This window comes from Dichotomopilus funicola, assembly GCF_033296635.1.
Source record: "Dichotomopilus funicola strain CBS 141.50 unplaced genomic scaffold C8A04scaffold_7, whole genome shotgun sequence".
NCBI classification, from domain to species: Eukaryota; Fungi; Ascomycota; class Sordariomycetes; order Sordariales; family Chaetomiaceae; genus Dichotomopilus; species Dichotomopilus funicola.
The window spans coordinates 14,907-35,472 of NW_026944028.1; the positions used below are offsets into that span (position 1 = coordinate 14,907).

Here is a 20,566-nt window from a genome sequence, read left to right on the forward strand (position 1 = left end):
CTGATTCGACCCCCCTGGCCAGGTTGACGGCCGCGGAAGATGAAGAAGTGGGCCTGGATCTTCGGAGGGGCGGCAGAGGGAGAGGATGGCAGGAAGAGGAAAAAGGCTGGCGGGCGGGCCGGGCTGGCCGCAAATCGCGACCTGGGCGGGATGCCAATGCCCGGCGTCGTTGGTTTATTGAGATACGGTCATACGGTTTGAATGTGGCTGTTTGTTCAGCAAGAGCACAATACACGAAGATGGCCAAGTGTCGTGGTGTGCCCGAACCATTCTCTGGTGGAGTGAGATCGAGCGTGGCTGCGTGGGTGTCCCTCGCAGGCTGACGAATTGGCACATCGATGACCAGGCGGCCCGAGACAGCTGGGCGCTGTCGGCTATCTGCTTTTGTGCCCTTCAATAACCCCTCGCTGGAGCCGACACGGGCACAAGCGAGCGAGAGGAAAAAAAGTGGAAGGAGGAGTGGGTCGCTAGACGGATCTTTGGAGATGCAAACCGAGACAAGGGGGTGGGCCCACCCACGGGGAAAAGCGAGTGGTCCGTGTCACCTCGCCTACCAATTTTGGTCCTGTTGTCTGTGTCTCCGATTTCGTCCGCGGCTCGGCAGGAAAGCAACGGGCGGAATATGAGCCCGTCCAATGGTGGTTTGTGACGGGAAAATAGCTGGCTGCACTGACTATTCGTATCAAGACAGTAAAATTCCGCTTGGGAAGGCCTGGATCCTGGAGGCGACACGACTTTCGTCGGCTCAAGAATTGTATGAAGGAGGACAGGTATACACAGTAGGGGTCGGTTCACACAAGCAGGGCCGAGATCCAAGAACCGCCTGATGCGAATCGGCCTTACAACCCTGATGTCCCACCGAGTCAGCGCTTTCCCCGTCGCCTGACGGGGCAGGGAAAATGGAAGAGAGTGTTGGATGCTTTCAATGCTTTCCGCGCCATACCATGTAGTTCTCAACCTCCGGTGTGTGCCGATCCGAGCAACCTTCGATGTTGGGCTGTACGGCTTCCAGGCCGCTAACCCGACTTGGTGGGGAACGCAACACCTTGATGTGCCGAGAATTTATCTCGCTCATACACAGTACATGTGTAGTGTAGGAGCACCCAGATAACGGTACCGTGGACCTACATAGTACGAGTGTACACGCGTATGTAGGTAACGTACCGTCTTGTCTTGTGCCCTTACCGGCCCGGACCGACATACACCATAAGGTTTTTTATAGTTTGGGCCCGTGGTCACGCTCTCAAGCCACAGATACTCAGGAGTACGCTCTCAGGCGTGTGACATGATGGACCGGCAACTCTCAAGCAGAGACCTCTTTTCTGGACACCTTGAATGGAACCCGAGCGGTCATGCAACGACAATCTCGTCTGATGGCGCACCTCTAGCTGACTTGGGCTGGAACGACGCGTTGGTTGGTTGTTACTGGAAAACCGGGGCACGAGACTCCGTCGTAGCAACATCTCGTCCAGCATCGAGCCTCCAGGCATAGTACACAGTTGAGGGTCCCATTCCCCATGCCAGCCTCGCTCGTCTCCGCTCCCCCGGATAACGTTCGTCACGAAGACTCGTCTCGGCCAGGCATAACTGTCGGCTAGGCCCCTCCCCCGCGTAGGTCCTCACGCTTTGGCGACCGTGACCTAAGAGGCTTAAACGAGCCTGCTTCAACCGCACATATAATTCCGTATAGCGAAACGAAATCGCTATGTAGGTTCTGTCCTTGTGGTATTCTCATCTTGATGAGGATCACATCAACCATCTGCCGTGAAGATCTGAGGGCAGTGGCCACTGGTTCACCAGCTCTGGTCACAAGCTGGTCAGACACCCCCGGAACAGCGTCCTCACCGGTCGGTGGGTGGGGCAGCGGGAAGCCGTTCTTCGACCGTTCGAAGAGATGTTCCCTACGATGTAAGATTTGACCTCCGGGACGGCAAGAATTGCCCGTCGGTCTTCTCCTGTTGCGACCAGTTGATCCCGGGTGAAACAGACCAACTACACTAGTTGCGTCACTCATTCCCAGCCAACGTCAAAAATCCCCGATATTATCTGCATGAACGGAAGCTCTTCGGCCTGACCTGCTTTCCTTTTCCTTCATCTCGTATGTATCCAAGTACCATACGTTCGATGTCTGGAATGGCACTACCACCGTGGATCAGGTTGACACCATTAGCAGGAAGGGAACCTGCCGTCAATCGGTTACCTTTGCGGTTGAGTAGAGTACCGTGTACTTCCGCCGTTCGGCTGTCGAGCACGGCCAGGGCGATCGAAACGGCTTTAATGAGGCGAGGTCGGCATTGGCCCAGCAGGCGCATTCGGCTCTGCGGGCGCCGCTTCGCTCGGTTGCGAAATGCATTCTTCTCTGGTGTGCCGCGTGTTCGGGCCTCGACACGACGGCAGATGTTACACAAATGCTCAAGCGGCTGTATGATAAGGTTAGGAATACCAATGTTTTCCATTTTTTCAGGACCCTCCCTCTGGGCTCTGCTGCCTTCTCCCTTGCCCTTTTCCATCCCGATGAGGCAAGGTACGTGTAGAAAATCGAGGGGAAGGGGAGCGGGAGGGGGGCGGTTCGTTGAGGCAAGGAGACGGCAAACCCCGTCGAGATCAGTAGGTGTGAGCCGAATGAAGATAGAGAAGGCCACAAATACGGATATCGCTTGTCCTTTCACACAGGCCTCACATCCAAAAAGGGCAGGAAGGGATGTGGGGGACAACGGGAAACATTGTCGGCCTTTTGGCTGATATCCATGTGGCAGTTTAGGCTCTAATCGCCGCCGGGGTCTCCAGCGTGCTCATTGATCGGCCGCCGTCAAGCATTGAAGCAGTTTTTCAACCGCTCTCGAGCACTGCCAAGGTGCCATCGACGTCCGATTTCAGTCTCGTGCATAGGCGATGGAAATCCGACTCGAGAACAACTGGCGCGGGAAGGGAAAAGGGGGTGCTCTGTTCAACCAACGATGCGACAGTCGTCCGCCATCTGGAACCGATCACCCTCCACGTTGATCACGACGCAAGCGGGCGGAGCCGTGGGGCTAGGGACGCTCGGGAGAACAAAGGCGTCATGTTCTGGAAACAATTGCGTCGTCCAATCCCAGGGCAGGGCGCGAGAGCAAGATGGGCGGGGCTGCGATTCAATCGGTCCGGTTTTACGGCCCGGGACTCCCCCCAACGCGAAGCGGAAAAAGCTGTGACGGTATTCCTTTCGCCGCGATGCGGCCGACGTCGTCACCCCTTGTTGCGCCCAGAGTAATGGTGAGTTTGCCTGGTGTTGACACAAGACGCTGGGCATGTTCGAGTCGTTCGTGCCGCTTAGCTTTCACCCTTGATGAAAAAGGCGAGCTCTCTGGTCACTCAACAGACGAATAATCGAAGCGGCAGGGTCAACAAAACCGGCGTTGCAGACGGCCATCTTCCGAATCTCCCCGTCGGGGGTGGACTGCCGCTTTGCCGTCAGCCCGTGGGCGCTCCCGGTCCCGGTGTCAAAGCTCGGCCGCTTGAGATGTAACGTTTGCTCGTGAATCTTTTCTCCCCATTATCTTCAATTGAAGGTTCCGTGACCCAAGGGTGCTTTGGACAATATTGTGTTGGCGTCGAGTGCCACTGCTGGTTTCTCGCCCAAGCAGAAGTAGATTGAAGAAATTCGTCGTCGAATCCTTCACCAGAAACCACCTCAGCTAGCGACGGTCTTCGCGTCGAGCCTTCGAGACCCACTCGTCGTCGACTGTGTAGCGAGTCGCGTGTTCTCAATGCCCTTTTCAGGCAACCACCCTGGATGCCAACTCGTAAATATTACTTAAATATCTTGCGGGCCTCAAGAAAGGCCCTCAAATGTGTGAGCTTGGGGTGGAGGCGAGAAGTCGGTATGAGTAAGGACCAGCTTGTGTGCATGGTGTCGGAGTGTTGAGAGCTGTTCTTACGAAGAACTGATGGAACCTCGAGCTTAGGCCAATCAGGTCGCGATCTGAAGCTTCTCGGACCAGCGAGTGGGCCGTGGCTCGAAGCGCAATGACGCCACAGGTCGTCCTCCCCTTCTACGATAGTCGATACGTACAGCCCAGTACACAATAACCACCTTATCTATCCATCGAAGGCCGGCATACTTAGTATTCGAGAAACTCGCGTACGGGACAAGGCACCGCATTCACCTGAGTAATATTCATCTTGTCATCCGACACGGTGGCGGGTCTGTTGTGGACAAACCCGGTGACGCAGTCGGGGGACGCCGCAAAACCAACACGAGCCCCGAGGCCCCCGAGCTCCGGCGTAATGACCCAGTCTCCCTCTTTACCACAGTTAACCCCCCAGCTTTGCTTCTCAACTTCCGCGCTACGAGGTAGGTTAGAGCAACTTTCGAAGAGGTGGTGGGGGAGACGTTGTGCGCAGGCTCTGACAACAATTGTGGCTAACCTAACGACAGATTTCCTCCGCTTATCTCGAAGCTCTATCGACGACACAATAAACCAAAATTTAAATGCGCTAGAGACGCCTGCCAAGGCGGGGTTTGATCCAACATCAACCTCCCGGCTTTCCGCACGACCTTTTTCGCATCAAATCGAAGCGACGGCGTGTAATTCATTCAAAGATAATGTACTTTTCCCATCGTGGCAGCTTAGGTCCGATATCTTGAGCTATTGCTCCCTGGTAGCCACGAGCCCGGACCCGGACGATCCGGAAAGATCACTACGGGAGGCGGAGAACGAAAGGAATCGTGAACGGGTCGTTGACGAGCGACTCGATCCGTATTCGGGACGCTTCACCCCACGAGAAGCCCGAACGGAGCAACTGGCCCTTGTTCTTCGACAGGAGATGGGGGTAGAAAATATCGTCCGGTCAAGGACTTGGGATACGGTGCGGCGAAGATGCGGCGACTCGACGCACGTGGCCTGGGAACAGGCGCTAGCGGGCTGGCGGAGGTCGAGGGAACATGAGGCACATGGGAGAAACACCTGAGATTTGCCTCGATGAGGTGATCTTAACTTTGACCCGGTAAAGTTGGAGTTGCTGCGTCCTTGTAAACACCGCTCAAAAAGCTCATGGTTAGGCGTGTGGGTGTGTCCATATATGTACATGTACCTATGTATGTAAGATTTGTAGTTTTTGGTGGTAATAGCCCTGTCTTCGGGCAAAAGACCCCTTACTTGATTGTGGCCGTGATTTGTTCCGTTCCTGAATATGCCAAGCCCACGCAAGCATCCCACTACATAGATAGGTAGTAGGTAGTATGTGATTATGTACATGACACAGAGCCGCTGTGTCGCGGAGGGAGGGGCCCGAGGCCGGCATTGTGGTGGGGCTGGCCCTGTCTTTTGCCAAGCTCGAAATCCAATCCCAATCCCGCCCGCCAAACTGCGAAGTTGCAACATCACCATCAACCAACTACGCCCGCCGCGTGCAAGTTTCAGACGTTGCGTGGCCCTGCCGACAAGAACAAAGCAATCGGATATCAGAGTACGTGAACACTAAATCGACACAACACACTTTTTACTTGCGCACACACAGCCTGTTTGCCCTTCGTCGCTCGAGTTGGGTTTCCGTCAGATAACTAAGACTCTGCATGCAGGTGGCATTTAGTTCCGTTTAAAGACGTGCTACCTGCCGACTACTAGCATCCCTCGCCGGTGCTGGCCGACGAATAATCACTCCGACTTAGTCGCACCGTCGGGCCCAACCTTGCGCCTTGGTCGTATCGACCAGAAGCTCACCCTTCTCCAGACACGCAACCCCGCAATCCGACCTCGATGCCTCAAACGCTAAGTACGAGAGAGGCTAACCTCTTTCGTACCGTCATCCGCTACTATGAGGACAAGCAATACAAACGCGGCCTCAAGGCTGCTGAGCAGATTCTCAAGAAGAATCCTAAGCACGGGGACACAATGTCGATGAAGGCCTTGATTCTTAACGCCCAGGGCAAGACCGAGGAGGCTTTCGCTCTCGCCAAAGACGCATTGACGATTGATATGAAGTCGTACATCTGCTGGCATGTATACGGCATCCTCTACCGCACGAACAAGAACTTCGACGAGGCCATCAAGGCCTACAAGTTCGCCTTGAAGCTTGAGCCTGAGTCGCACCAGATCCAGCGTGATCTGGCCGTCCTCCAGGTGCAAATGCGCGACTATGCTGGATACCTCCAGAGCAGATTCGTCATGCTCAAGGCGCGGCCGCAGCTGCGCCAGAACTGGACCGCTCTAGCCATCGCTTACCACCTCGATGGCAACCTTGATCAGGCAGAGAACATTCTCAGTACCTACGAAAAGTCAGTCACGACTCCCCCGCCAAAATCTGACTTCGAAAACTCCGAGGCACTCCTTTACAAGAACACCATCATTGCTGAGAGGGGCCATTTTGAGCGGGCCCTGGATCACCTGGAGAAGGAGTGCAAAAACTGCCTTGACCGGTTGGCTGTGATGGAACTTCGGGCCATTTATTTGTCACGGTTGGGCAGGAAGGCGGATGCTGCGAAGGCGTACCGCGCGCTGTTGGATCGGAACTCAGAGCACCCTGACTACTACCGGGGACTGATTGCCGCACTGGACATTCCATCAACCGACGAGGCGGCTCTGAAGGCCGTGTATGATGAATACGCGGCCAAGAACCCCCGTTGCGATGCGGCCAAGCGTCTTCCCCTAGACTTTTTGTCCGGTAAGCGCCACCGTAATGGACTTGTGACATGAATATCATTTTAACTGGACTCTATTCATAGGCGACTCCTTCCGCACCACCGCCAAGGCGTATTTGACGCTGATGTTCAACAAAGGTGTCCCCTCAACTTTTGCGAACCTTAAGCATCTGTACTCAAACGAGTTCAAAAAGGAGACACTACCGGCTCTTGCTGAGGAGTACCTGAAGGAACACAGCGGGGATGAACAAGTTAACGGGGATAGTTCCAAGGGGCAAGGGGCGGCTCTTTATTTCCTCGGCCAACACTACAACTACTATTTGTCTCGAGACCTCGACAAGGCTGCCGAGTTTGTCGACGAGGCGATCAAACTGGACCCTAAGAACGTCGACTTTCATATGACCAAGGCCAGAATTTTCAAGCACCGGGGTGACATTGCGAAGGCGTCGGAGGCGATGGACCATGCGCGATCGCTTGACACAAGAGACCGTTACATCAACTCTAAGGCCGCCAAGTACCAGCTCCGCAACAACGATAACGAGAAGGCACTAGAGACCATGGGGCTTTTCACCCGAGCCGAGACGGTCGGCGGTCCTTTGGCCGATCTGACCGACATGCAGTGCATCTGGTTTTTGACGGAGGATGGCGAGGCATGGCAACGGCGTGGGGACATCGGTTTAGCGCTCAAGCGCTACCACACCATCTTCAATATTTTTGACATTTGGCAGGAGGATCAGTTTGATTTCCACAGCTTCTCACTGCGTAAGGGGCAAATCCGGGCGTACATTGATCTTGTCCGCTGGGAGGATCAGTTGCGAGACCACCCGTTCTACTTCCGCGCCGCCCTGGATGCCGTCAACCTCTACCTGTCGATGCACGACAAGCCCCAACACGGCGCAAACGGCGTTAGCGATACCAACGGGGAGGATACCGCGGAAAAGAAGAAGGCAGCCAAGAAGGCCCGCAAGGAGGCCCAAAAAGCCGAGCGAGAGGCGGCCGAGAAGGCAGCGAAGCAAGACCCCAACAAGGGCGGCGCCCAGAAAAGCAAGGACAGTGAGGAGGCCAAGAAGAAAGATGACGACCCGAATGGTGTGAAGCTTGCGGCCACGACGGACCCTCTCAGCGATTCGATGAAATTCTTGGGGCACCTACTCCAATTTAGTCCGAAGAACATTGAAGGCCAGCTCGCTGGGTTCGAGGTCTATATTCGCAGGGGTACGCCATGATGAACAATTATTTCTGGGCCTTTTTGACTTTGCTCAACCGATGCTAACTATCACTTTTAGGAAAGCACTTTCTCGCGCTGCGCTGTCTTAAGGCGGCCATCGCTCTGGACGAAAGCCACCCCCGTATCGCCGAGCAGGCCGCCCGGCTTCGTACGGCCCTCGAGAATGCCCTTGGTTCTCTACCGACCAAGGCGAAGGATGTGATTGAGGCAGAGCTGGCGTCCTTGCCCGGGGCTTAGAAATCCCACGGTCAATGTGCAGACCAGCCCACCTCAGACAGCCCCTGGGAGGTGGAACAATGGTTAGGTCTCGTCATGGGTTCACCAACATTGGAGGGTCATGGAAGATAAAAAGTGAAGGAAATTTTTTAACCGCGTTTGTGGATGTAGCTGAGGGTAAAATGGCGATGATTGTATACAGTACATCTTCATCTAGAGAGACAGCATGCATGGGAGTGACTTCTTCGACCAGAAAGGGAGTACTGTTCTGAGCCGACCCAAAAGAGGAAACGGGCAATCCATTTACAGGGTGAAGCTGAGGGGTGTCGAGATATTGAGCGGGCATTTCTGCTTCTAATGCGTCACTAGACAATCACGTGGATGGAATGGGATGGTAGTTGGATATGGCAATTTGTTCGAATTGGTGGGACATTCTGATCCACGTCCCCATGCCCCAAAGTATTGGAAAATATGGAAGCGGCGGCGGGAATGCGACGAGATGAACCATCTAGCTAAATACCTGTGGTGTTTAAGCGTTGATACACATAACGGTTCAGCCACACCATTTCGGTCCCAATGAACCTCCCAACCACCTTCTATCGACAAACCGGATTGATCCCCCAGCCAACAATACCGTCCTAGCGGGGGACCCCCCTAACGCCTCTAGTGATGCAAGATGGAAACACTGAGGAGAGAGGATAGAGCAGAGCGAAGGGAAAGAAGGAGACAACACAGGACGAAGAAAGGGAAAAGGGAAAGCGCTCTACTGAGCTTCCCTGACCACCTTGTCAAAAGCCGCGGCAACATATTCCACGTTCCTTGAGTTCAGCCCCGCCATGCTGATGCGCCCGTTCTTGGTCATGTAGATGTGGTAGTCAGTGCGCAGCTTGAGGACTTGGGGCTCACTCAACCCAGTAAAGCTGAACATGCCGATTTGGTCCGTGATGTGGTTCCAGCCACCCGGAGTCTGGAGCTCTTCCAGCTTAGCGCGGAGCTTCTTGCGCATATCGATGATGCGGCCCGACATCGTGCGTAAGTTCTCCTGCCACTCAGCAAACAGGGCATCATCGTTGAGCACGATGGAGGCGATGCGGGCGCCGTAGATGGGCGGGTTGCTGATCTCCGAGCGCTGGAGAATGGATAGCTGCGAGGAAACGCGCGTGGCGATATTAGCGCCCTCGGCCGCGCCGGCACCGCTAGGAGCCACATAGTGGAAACAGCCGGCACGCTGGCCATACAGGCCAAAGTTCTTCGCAAAGGATTGGGCGATGACTAGCTCGAAGCCTTCCTCGGCAAAGTGACGAATGGCGCCAGCGTCGCGGTCCAGGTCACCCGAAGCGAAACCCTGGTAAGCAGTGTCGAAGAAGGGAAAGTGCTTCTTAGCCTTCATGACGGAGGCAATCTCACGCCATTGCTCCGGGGTGGGGTCGACACCGGTCGGGTTGTGGGCGCAGGCGTGTAGGACAATGATGCTGCCCTCGTCGGCCTTCTCAAGCGTGGCCTTCAGGCCATCGACGTCTAGCCCCCGGGTCTCCTTGCTGAAGTATGGGTAGGTGGCGATGGGGAGGCCGACATTAGAAAAAATCTGGTGATGATTCGCCCAGGTCGGGTTGCTGAGGTATACTGTGCGGCTGCCCTTGTAAAATTTGGCTAGGAAGAGGGCGCCTAGGTGGACAGCGCCGGTGCCGGAGATGCTCTGGACCGAGACGGTGCGCTTCTCAGCGATGGCGGGGGCAGACTTGCCCAGCAGGAGCTCAGCAGCGCGGCTGGTGAAGGCCTGCAGACCGGCAATTGGAAGGTATTCGTGGTTCGCTTCTGGGTCGTTTCGTAATATCTCGTCGGCCTAAACACAAAATTGCATTTTGTTAGTTGTGATGCTTTCTTGGGAGAACTCCTGCCGAGCACTCGGCGTGGCGTGGTGGGCTGCTTCTGATTCTGCCTTTGCCCATCTAGTGTGGGGTAGGGGTAGAAAGTTTAGGAGATCAATTGATTTGGTGTTGGATGGCGGGGCGGCTAAATGCGTGCATGGAGGGGCTGCTTGAGAAAGTGAAAGAGCTCTCGTTGTGGTTGGAGGGGCCAGCTGCAACCGCACTAAATATGCCAATGGTTTTTTTTCTGTTGTTGGGGAAGGTGCAAGAAAAGATTTGAGGAAATGGAAATAAGGTGAATGTCGAAATGCGCACCTTCTTCACGACCGGAAGAACCCAGGGCTTTGCATTGTCGTCGCGATAGGCACCGATTCCCTGGGGAGAGGTGTTAACTTTGGACTTGGGACTTATCAAACGACTGGGAACCTACCAGATCAACCTTGTCAGGGCTGGTATCGGCCTTGTAGGCGCGCGACAGGCCAAAAAGGGGATCTTCCGGGGCCTGTGGGACCGCGTCGGCCGGAAAGCTCGTTATTGATGTCGACGCCATGTGATTTGCAATGTTTTGTAGTCGGGAGAGGGGAGAGGAGGAGTGTGACGAAGTCGAGGATGACGGAGTGGAAGATGTGGTGCGGTTTGGTTGTTTGGCCACCATTTTGTATGACTGACTGGCTGACTGGATTTTGGGGGATTCCGTTCTGGGCCTTTCCTGGGCCTCTTACTTAACAAGGTGCCGCTGCGCCGGGCTGCTGCTGCCTTCTTCCGGTCTCTTTGGAGCTCCCTTTTTTCCCTAGACCTTACCCCCTGCACTGCGACACTAAAGGGTACCGAAGTACCGCAAACTCGCGTACAACCGCTCCAGTGGCATAAACCGATTGCTTAATCGGTCGGACAACGGCCGACAGCGGACAGGAGAATTAGACGCCTGTTACCTATGGCCCCGTTTTTCGTCACTTGCTCTTGTCCCTTCCTTCCGCAGGTACCGAACTTGTCTCGGCGCTCTCTCGGGGTTTTCGTATCGTTCAAGCTCTCTACTCCGAATTCGACTTGGCATACGGTGACGACTGGCACATTCGGAATTGTCAGCAAAGGGAAACTCGTCTGATGAGGTGTGTTGGGTGTGATATCAATCACTCGGCCCGAACGCTGGAGCGTTATCGATGCTGCAAGGTCGCGGCAGAGCCAGCAAATAAGGGCCCAGGCAAGGCAGAGTGGGAACGTACGATGCTTCTTGATGGATGGTTTGGATGCGTGGTCTATGGCAAGATGATCCGGGGGTGGCTGTGGCGCTCCGGCTTGTTTGTACTCAATGGCTCTCCGGCTATGAGGTCAACCACCAACCGTCAAGGTGCATGTGAAGCCGGACAACACCGAATTACGCCGAGGCAAACCCATGCTGGAATCTTGCCACATTTCTTCCTCCCCCGTCTCGTATGTTCTGGGGTAATTGTGCGATCGGATCCGGCGGCGCGAATGATGGTCATGTGTCTTCTGCCTAACTTCCTTAACTAGCCTGGGGGACCCGGGAGCACCTGGGTCAAAAGGTGTTCCACCCGGTGTCGCTCGGAGCAGCATTACGTGATGGGTAGTAAACTGGGGACCTTGGCGGGACGGGCGGAAACTTCGGGGCGAGCGCGCCAAGCCCAGATTCCATCCAGGCGAGTTCGACTTGCAGTCACAAAAGGCTTCAATGATCTATCAGGTGCTTGCTCCACAAGGCCGCCTCCGAGCCTGGGGAAGAACGGGAGAGCGCGAGAGTGCATATGGGTCGGTTGGGACTATTTATTGAAATTTACCTGACAAGGAAGGAGACCAATTTTTTCGTGTACAGAGTAGGCAGGTTGATACGAGCAGTTGTTGATTTTGTTCGTCTGCAAAGAATGGTGCCGGGAAAGAGACCACTGACTCCCAAACAAGAACTCCCTGCGGCATTTCTTTCCGGTGCCGCCGCTACCCGTCAGCTGATATTGGGGCGGAGGCCGTAACGGCCGATTCCAACGAAGCAAAGGAGTGAATTAAAGTGGCGCCCACCCTCCTTCTCCTGGACAAAAAGGGAAGCAGACTGATGTGAGATCGGGGAAGACGTCGCCGCGTCGATCGCCGTGTGTGTAAATGTTTGAAGTTGGAAACTGGGAACTCTCCAGAGCCAATCCCCATACGGGAACGCCCCTGCAGATGCCCCACATGTGCAGGGGTGCTTTCTGCCGGGCGGACAAGATTTGGCGATTCTTCAACTCTAAGCTGCGTAGCACCCATCGACAACTTGGTCTAGCAATCCCTCCCGACATTAAGGATTCAATTATCGCGATACCAGACAGTGTTCGATATTGGGTTCGAATTTTAGACGTCGCAAACATGGCGTCTCAAGAACGGAGCATGCCGTTCATCAAGAACCTCGCGTCCAGTGGTCCGTTCTGCCCCTCAATTCTCCGACCGGCCTGGCGTATCAACTAGGTTGAATCAAAAGAATAAACACTAACACGGAAAACTCTCCTGGTTATAGATCGCAAAATACGTACCTCCGCACTCGCTTCCTTACACGCCTTCCTCTCCGCGCGTCAGGTGGCATCTGCCCTGACCCCCCTCGATACCCTCAAGTTATGGAAAGGCCTCTTCTTTGCGCTTTGGATGTGCGACCGCGCCATCCCGCAGCAAAATCTATGCAACGAGCTGGCCGATCTTATATTTGTGTTGCCGCACGATGCTGTCTCGACGTGGCTACGTGGGTTCTGGGCTACCATGGCCCGCGAGTGGACAAGTATCGATGTGCTTCGCATGGAGAAGTTTTTGTTGTTAGTGAGGCGGGTCGTTGGGGCTGGGTTCAAATGGATGCGGAAGGGGCAGGGAAATTCGAATGAAGGAAGTAAAAAGAAAGGGAAAGGAAAGAGCTTGGGCGAATCGGCGTGGGATGCTAGCAAAGTTGATAAGCTGGTTGGGCTGCTCGGCGAGTGGCCGCTTGCACTGGAAGATGAGGCGCAAATAACGCCTCCTGGTGCAGAAGGCGCGGAAAGCGGGGAAACTGGCAAAGAAGATGCCGCGGCTGACGTGAAGGACAGCCAAATAAGACAGAAAATACCCGCAGGTCTGCGGTTACATGTCCTGGACGTGTGGGTCGATGAGGCGGAGAAGGCGGGTTTGTTGGACGAGGAGGATGAGGAAGCGAAGCAGATCGTACAGAGGATCTCGGATCAAATTGATGCCCTCGAGGAGGCGACAACAAGCCCGGCCGTGCAGATGAGGTCAAAGGAATCTCTAGCAGATGACAGGCTTCCTGGGAACGCTAAACCGGTAGCCGAAGCGGAGCAAGGAAATAACGATGGACGGGGAGGACAAGACGATGACGGGGACTGGGACGGGTTTGATGACTAGATACATGGCATAGGGGAAGAAAGGCGTTAGGCAATTCAAAAAAAACAATGCTGTCTCAGGACTCGAGAGCCCGGCGTTACCCTTTCTTGTTCTATGGGACCTGATTAACCGGCCGGGGCATCAAACAAAAGCGGCGAGTTGTTTGTCAATAATATATCAACCAAATGATTCTCATACATTAGCGGAGCAAGGTTAGGTGTATCCGAAACGCCCGGTTAAGCAGCAAGCAAGCGACCGATATACGGTGCTCTTGGCTAGCCTGTGCTTTGATAAATTCATGCACGCCTGCCTGCCTAGTCAGAAGGCCATCCCACCCGATTGAAACAGACTACGAGTCACAACCGCTAATCCAAGGCCGCGGTATGAACAGTACCTAGGTATATCCTACAGTGAAGATCCAAAGAGGGGGTATGAATAGCATGATGCGAATACTCCGAAGTCAAACTCTACACTCTCTTCTTATTCCAGGGGGCCTGGTGCCTCAAAGACGCCGTTTTTTGATAGCGTCAGCCCCAACCCGGGGTGGATCTCAGCCTGGAATGGCCCAAAGTCGATAGCCTCGCCATCGATACTGATATAGCCAGTCTCCTGGTTACGTGGGATGATGCGATAGGCCGAGACCTTCCGATAGGCCACGAGCGGGCTGTCGAAGAATTGGCCTGACTCGACGCTTAGCTGAAGGCCGATAGATTTAAAAGGTGAGATGTCGCCGTCGATGGTGATGAGGTCCATGAGCCCATCGTTGGCGAGGGCAGCCGGGAAGAAGTTGGCGTCGGGCGCCATGTAGGCCATCTAACACGAAGGGTCAGCAGGTCTGAGAGGAGTATGGGATAAAGCGGAACATGGCGGGGAGGAAACTCACAATACCGCAATAAAACATTCCCAACTTCTCATAGGGAATGAGCTCCCATCCCTCTGGTAGCTTATCCATCGACGTCCCGTACTTTAATGGCGGAAGGCCTGGCCCATCCGTTCGTGTGTCGGCGGCGTTCTTGTCCTGTTGCGATTCTCCGGGCCCTGCCTCTGGGGTCTTGTGGTCCCTATTCGCAATGTGCTGCCGGTAGTGCTTCTTGACATCCTCCTTGTTCTCAATCTCAACCTTGACGGCAATATCACAGGGGTACGTTTTTCTCTGCAGCGCTAGCATGAGCCCGCCACACGTGAAGCGAGCCGCACCCATCCATCGCAGATGTTCGGTACCCAGGTCGACTTCAGCAACCATACCCACCGCTTGGCTCAGGAAACTAAGTGTGCGCTGTCCATCGCCGTGCGTAATACTAGCCAGATCAAGCGGCGTTGGCACGCCCTTGACAATCGCCAGCGCCGCGAGCGTCGGCCGGTGGGAGCCGTACAGGTTGCAGCTCATGGCGTTTCCGGAGCCGCAAGGAATGTGGCAGACGGCGATCTTGGCCAGCGCGCGGCGGGCATCAGGCCGCTTGGCGAGCCCATTGAACACCTCGTGCGGCAGCCCGTCGCCGGAGCAGGGGATCGCGATGTCGAAGTCATCAATGTCGAGATCGCGCGCTAGGTCCACGGCCTGGCCTGAGTAGGCCGTCCGTACAACCGTCAGGGGCATGCGCGCAGCCTCGAAGAACGGCCGCACCTCGTTCTCCCACGTCTTCTCGGCACCTCCCGGGCCGGCATGTGGGTTCACAAGCACCCATGCACGTTTTCGCCGGACCGAGTGAGCATAGGCGAGATCCAGAAGCCGGTCAATCCAGGGCGCCACTTGATCACCGACCCCAGCGGATGTCTGCTCGCTGACAAGCTGGGGGGTGGCGAACTTGGCGTTCCGGACTTTGGCGTCGTTGGGGTTACTAAGGTCCGCATAGTCGATCAGCAGCCACCGGTGGTCACTGGTGGCTTCGGCCCAGAGAATGTTGTAGTACGGTATACTAGCGGGCGTACCATCAGACCCTTTGATAAGTGTTAGTAAAGCATCCGCTACTCGTTATGTGCGCTCGTACGTTCTCACTCACCAGGGAGCCCGACACATGGTATACATGACCGACTGGGTTTTGTAGCGAGTTGACCTGAAATAGGAGTCAGTTGAACTTGCTAATGAAAGACAATTTAGAGACCGCCGGACGCGAACTGGCTGTTTTGTCCAGTGCAGTGCAATATACCCGGGAACATACCGGACAGGAGCAACGCATCTTGCCCGAGAGTGAGAGTCACACCCGGTGAGAGAACAAGCACCCGTTCTCCCGCACCATCCCCAGCTTCACCACTTGCCCTTCCACTCCCACTCCCGTTGTCCGTGGAGTGAAATTGGTCAGTCCCTACCGAACCCTTGGCGACGCCCGGGTCCATTGGTGGCCGTTATCGCGGTGACTGGTTCTTGTTGTCGTTGGGCTCTGAATATGTTTTTTGTTTATTTTATTTTCGAATTGACCTTCCCCCGTTCTCCTTTTTTGACTTATTTTCTTTCCCTTTCTGTTGGGACGATTAACGCGTGCGATGCATACGCGGCAGCTGCATGTGATGGTAGAAAATTACGGTGTAACCCCGTGTCAGGGGGAAACGGATAGATGTTCTCAACTCCACGGCATGGGGTCAGGTGAATGGGAAAGGGAACAGCTTCGAGAGCCTGGCATCGAGTTCACGGAAACGAAAATGTATGTATAATCTCGTTGTCAGCTTGCGGCGCAGGTTGTGGAGCAGATGCACCGGCTGCCCGCGGGTTCAGAAAGGTACATAGGTTACCAGTGCTCCTTGCTGTGTTAAGTTAGCAGTCGAGGGAGTTGATCCGAAAGGATCTTGAACGGAGCCCGGGCCTTGTTAGGCGCGTCCCCCGTTGGCTAGCTCGGCAGGCTCTCGCATTGAATAGTTTGGGCGAGCGGCACTGTGCGAGATTGGATGGGGCTGCGCGCCGGCTCGCTTTGCCTATCAGGCCTCGAGCCAGCTTTGGTGGGGCCCTGCGGCCTCGGCTCAAAGTGTGTCTTGTCAGGTACCAGGGGTACCTGCTGAACCGAGGTGGGGCCGAGACACGCGTACGGTATTGTAACGCGCAGAGACCATATGCATTTATCGAGGTCGTGTTCATCAAGAACCTGAGCACGGATCTCTAAAACCTGAAAGTCTATTTCGTTCAAACTTCCGGGCACGCAAACTCAGACGGAGTACGGATTCGCATGTACTCAATAGACGTGCTATTATGAATGATGACGGCAGGCTGATTGAAAAAAGGTCGATCAGATAAGATTTGGGAAGGTTGTATCACCATGCAACAACCTCGGCCATTGGGCCACACAGGATTCACGAAGCAAAGCACGGGTAATCACTGAATCAGGGAGGCAACTGGCTCGAAATTGAAACGCTAAATGACCAAGTCCCATAAGATAAGTGCAGTACATAGCCCTGCCGCGGCGAAAAAGGTGTAACGGGCCTGGCTGGGCCGGCCCACGCTCTTATTCAACTCCTTGTTCCCCTTCCCGATGCCTTCTGTGGTTTCGAACGAGTCGGCCACCAATTGATCGATGTGAGCCGACTGTGTCGTGAGATTGTTGACAAGCATGTTTTGTAGCTCGGCGATTTCAAGAAGGGACGACTCGGCGGTTCTAGGGAGGTGTTAGTGGCGTTAGTACTTGAAAGTGAGAGGAAAGACGACATGGGCTACGGACCTGACTTTGTCCAGGGTGCTCTCCAGATGCTTAAGCATATCCTGGTTCCCCTTCTCAAACAACTGCCTCTGGTCGTCCGTAATATCCATCTCCGGCATCTTCCCAGCTTCCTCTTCCCGTATTGATAAGTCAGACCCAGCAGAGGCAATGCCGACTGGCCGTTGCCCCCCGCCATGAGCCGTCGTAAAATTGTGAGCGCCGAGGGGTGTCGTAGAGCTTCTTGCTTTCGCCAGCACGCTCCTGTTCTTCTCCATCTCCCTGGTCAAGCGCGCCTCCATCATGTGCTGCTGTGTCCGTGCTGTTTCTTGGAGCCGCGTGCGGAGGAACCATACCACGCTTTCTCGGTGTGCCCCGAGCTGCCGGGCGGCCGCCTCAAGGAGGGCCTTCTCGTCGCGAGCATCATCTCGAGTTGCCCAAGCCCCCAACACCCCAAGGCCACGCGACAGGCGCTTGCGAAGTAACGCGGTCTCAGTGTTTTGCCGTAGCTGCTCGGCATCCTCGAGGGCACGGATACGGGCATTGAGATCGCGGAGCGTCATCTTGGCATTGGCGTCGATTTCTTCGCGGTCTCGGTCGGTGAGTGCGACATGTTGAGGAGGCGCGCTGCGGGATGATGCGGCCGTTCGCAGGTGTGTCTTGCGCGGGGGGGCGGTCGAGAGGTAGGCCTGGCGCAGGTTGCGCAGCTCGGCGTGCAGACGCGCAATGAGCGAGTTCTGTCCGATGGACAGTCAGCCAGAAAGAACAAAAACCAAAATCCAGCGACAAGGAACGCCGTGATGGGGCCATACAATCCGGTACGCCTCCTTCAAGAATTCGTCCGCCGTGTCGACACTGAAGGGCTTAGTCGGGGGCACTTCATGGCCCTGGAGAAAGGCGTCGAACGCCGTTGTTAGGTTGGCCATTTCAAAACCATCATCAAGTGCCTGCCCGCCCGTCTGCCGGAAAGAAAGAACGGTGTGCTGTTATGGGAGGAGTCCCACTTGGGTTGATGTTGGCAATAAACTGTCCAGATCATCATTGTGGCTGGTGTTAGTGAGTTGGGATGAGACTGGTGGCTTGCTAAATGTGGCGGTGGCTCGTAGCGGACACAAGGAAGACAAACACGCACCCAGGGTTAGGGTAACGTTATCGTAGGCTTCGTATGGGCAGGGTCCCCCATCTTTTAACCTGCAGCTCGAACGGGACTTTTCTTTCCCGTCAATATTCATCGGAAAATGCACTTTGGTGAGTCCTGAAGAGGCGGACGACAACTAATCACGATTATGATAGTAACTCGGGTGACCGTACTAACAAATTTAATCTCTCTTTTTTTCTCGACCGGATGTGTTTCTTCCTAGCATCTTATCTTCTCTTTTTCCCTTTTATTTTCTGGCGTGCCGTAAGGCTCAATGACGCCACCTCAACCCTCGCTCGATGGCTCGGGTCGTTGAACGGCGACGTTTAGCACGAGAGGCCGAAACTGCACGTTTGTTACGCGCCGTGAGCCGATACCGCAAGTGCCGTTGTGCCGGCCATGCCCATTGCCAATTGTCCCACTCCCACCCATGCCTTGCCTCATGTCCTGGTGACCCTCAAGTACCATCGGCCTTCCAGGTTCTCATCCGGTCCCGCTTATTCTCCACGCCGTTTCGCGGTTTGCTCGGGAATAAGAGAACTTCACGATCTCGAAATGCCACCCCCGGCGCAACACATGACAAGGCGTGCATTCTCTGATGTTGGCTCCGGCGTTATTCTACAACTGTGTTGGAGGTGGTTATCTAGACGAGTAACCGCTTCCGTTGTCTGAAGACCCTCCCTTAAGCCCTCCCTCGTTCCCACGCCCCCCAGACCAATAGCACCACGGGTAGATCTTGAGACCTCAGTGATAAGCGAAAGCTTGAATAGGTTGCTAGGCTGAGTGGAAAAAACCCATCGACGGCTCATGATGAGCTCTCCAACAGAAGAGATAGCTCAAAAAGCGGAAGATGATATATCGGCTGAACCTGAGAAACACTCTGCTGTATCCTCAGCCGTTGACGATGGCCCATCTACGGCGCCCCCTGGGTCTATACGACCCGGACCACCAGCTAGCGAGGCGGCTGCTGACCCGGAATCGCTTCAACGGACATCCAGCGGTCCAGCCTATAGCACCTTTCCCAAGGCCACAAAGCGATGGGTTATTGGCATGGCCGCCTTCGCCAGCTTCGTCTCGCCCATGACCGCCAACATCTACTTCCCCGCCCTCACACCCATCGCCCACGACCTCGGTGTGACCGTCAACCTCATCAACCTGACCCTGACAACCTACATGATCTTCCAAGCCATAGCCCCGACCATCGTGGGTGACTTTGGGGACATGGCCGGCAGACGGCCTGCCTTTATCTTGTCCTTTTTGGTCTACATCTTCGCCAATCTCGGCCTGGCCCTGCAGAAGAACTACGCGGCGTTGCTCGTCCTGCGGATGCTCCAGAGCGCGGGCAGCAGTGGGACACTGTCGCTGAGCTATGCCGTGGTGGCCGATGTCGCCGTGAGTGCCGAACGGGGCAAATACATGGGCATCGTTGGGGCGGGTATCAATGTTGGGCCAGCTCTGAGCCCAGTACTCGGCGGTATCTTGGGCCAGTATCTCGGCTGGAGGGCCATCTTCTGGTTCTGTCTGATCTATACGGCCGTGTGGCTCATCCCCTACAGTCTGGCCGTTCCGGAGACGTGTCGGAAAGTGGTGGGCAACGGATCGATCCCCGCGCGCGGCTGGAACATGACTTTCGTCGACCTGCTCCTGTATCGCCGACGCCGAGCACAGCGGGCCAACACCTGTTCAGATCCCGCCACCACCACACCACCCAAACGTCAACTGCGCTTCCCCAACCCCATCCACACCCTCAAGGTCGTCTTTGAGAAGCAGCTCGCCCTCCTCCTTTTCTACAACACCATGATCTACCTCGTCTTCATCCTCATCGCCGCGACCCTCTCAACTCAAGTATCCGACATCTACCACCTCACCGACCTACAAATCGGGCTCTGCTACCTACCCTACGGCCTCGGGTGTTGTGCTGCTGCCCTCAGCCAGGGGTTCATCCTCGACACCAACTACCGCCGCATCGCGCGCAACATCGGCTTCACCATCGACTACAAGCGGGGCGACGACCTGCGGAATTTCCCCATCGAGCGTGCCCGGATCATGCCCATCTACCCGCTGCTGTCGGTCGGCGTCGCTTCAGTCATCGCCTACGGCTGGGTCCTGCAGGCCGAGACCAACCTGGCGGGCCCGTTGGTGTTGTTATTTGTTGTCGGTCTCTGTGTCACGGGGTCCTTCTCTATTCTTAACACGCTGCTTGTCGATCTGTACCCGGAAGCCCCCGCGACGGCGGTGGCCGCGAATAACCTCGTACGCTGTCTCTTTGGCGCCGTGTGTACCGCGTTCATTGAGTATATGCTCAAGGCGCTGGGCCGGGGGTGGACGTACACGTTCTGGGCCTTGATCCTGGTCGTCTTTTCGCCTGTTCTGTATCTGCAGACTATTTGGGGGCCTGCGTGGCGGGAAGAAAGGCGAGTGAAGAAGCTAGAAGAAAAAGAAAAGGAGGAGGCCGCCGCCGCCGCTGCTGCTGCTGGCGCGGTTGCGATATGATTCTAGGAAAATTGGGATAATGACTGATGATGGGGG

General features: G+C 55.4%; 6 protein-coding genes across 6 annotated transcripts; 3 read left to right on the forward strand and 3 right to left on the reverse strand.

Moving 5' to 3' along the window:
- Positions 1 to 4,266: 4,266 nt before the first annotated feature.
- On the forward strand, positions 4,267 to 8,084 carry C8A04DRAFT_34750 (uncharacterized protein; the record flags this gene model as incomplete). The annotated part of the gene is made up of 5 exons (XM_062782939.1): positions 4,267 to 4,333; positions 4,418 to 4,812; positions 5,766 to 6,642; positions 6,704 to 7,834; positions 7,906 to 8,084. 5 exons carry the CDS (start codon positions 4,267 to 4,269, stop codon positions 8,082 to 8,084), a joined length of 2,649 nt encoding a protein of 882 aa, XP_062639913.1.
- A 742-nt stretch (positions 8,085 to 8,826) lies between these two features.
- C8A04DRAFT_9648 (pyridoxal phosphate-dependent transferase) lies at positions 8,827 to 10,481 on the reverse strand (the record flags this gene model as incomplete). The annotated part of the gene is made up of 3 exons (XM_062785562.1): positions 8,827 to 9,906; positions 10,247 to 10,306; positions 10,362 to 10,481. The coding sequence occupies 3 exons, from the start codon at positions 10,479 to 10,481 to the stop codon at positions 8,827 to 8,829; spliced, it is 1,260 nt and encodes a 419-aa protein (XP_062639914.1).
- Positions 10,482 to 12,286: 1,805 nt separating this feature from the next.
- Positions 12,287 to 13,300, forward strand: C8A04DRAFT_25461 (nucleolar protein,Nop52-domain-containing protein; the record flags this gene model as incomplete). The annotated part of the gene is made up of 2 exons (XM_062779566.1): positions 12,287 to 12,338; positions 12,435 to 13,300. 2 exons carry the CDS (start codon positions 12,287 to 12,289, stop codon positions 13,298 to 13,300), a joined length of 918 nt encoding a protein of 305 aa, XP_062639915.1.
- A 459-nt stretch (positions 13,301 to 13,759) lies between these two features.
- Positions 13,760 to 15,613, reverse strand: C8A04DRAFT_9702 (ATP-NAD kinase-like domain-containing protein; the record flags this gene model as incomplete). The annotated part of the gene is made up of 4 exons (XM_062785586.1): positions 13,760 to 14,092; positions 14,163 to 15,217; positions 15,280 to 15,333; positions 15,439 to 15,613. The coding sequence occupies 4 exons, from the start codon at positions 15,611 to 15,613 to the stop codon at positions 13,760 to 13,762; spliced, it is 1,617 nt and encodes a 538-aa protein (XP_062639916.1).
- A 1,006-nt stretch (positions 15,614 to 16,619) lies between these two features.
- Positions 16,620 to 17,825, reverse strand: C8A04DRAFT_34755 (uncharacterized protein; the record flags this gene model as incomplete). The annotated part of the gene is made up of 3 exons (XM_062782940.1): positions 16,620 to 16,860; positions 16,924 to 17,636; positions 17,712 to 17,825. 3 exons carry the CDS (start codon positions 17,823 to 17,825, stop codon positions 16,620 to 16,622), a joined length of 1,068 nt encoding a protein of 355 aa, XP_062639917.1.
- A 1,022-nt stretch (positions 17,826 to 18,847) lies between these two features.
- Positions 18,848 to 20,530, forward strand: C8A04DRAFT_9683 (major facilitator superfamily domain-containing protein; the record flags this gene model as incomplete). Its single annotated transcript, XM_062785578.1, has 1 exon — positions 18,848 to 20,530. The coding sequence occupies one exon, from the start codon at positions 18,848 to 18,850 to the stop codon at positions 20,528 to 20,530; it is 1,683 nt and encodes a 560-aa protein (XP_062639918.1).
- Between the last annotated feature and the right edge of the window lie 36 nt (positions 20,531 to 20,566).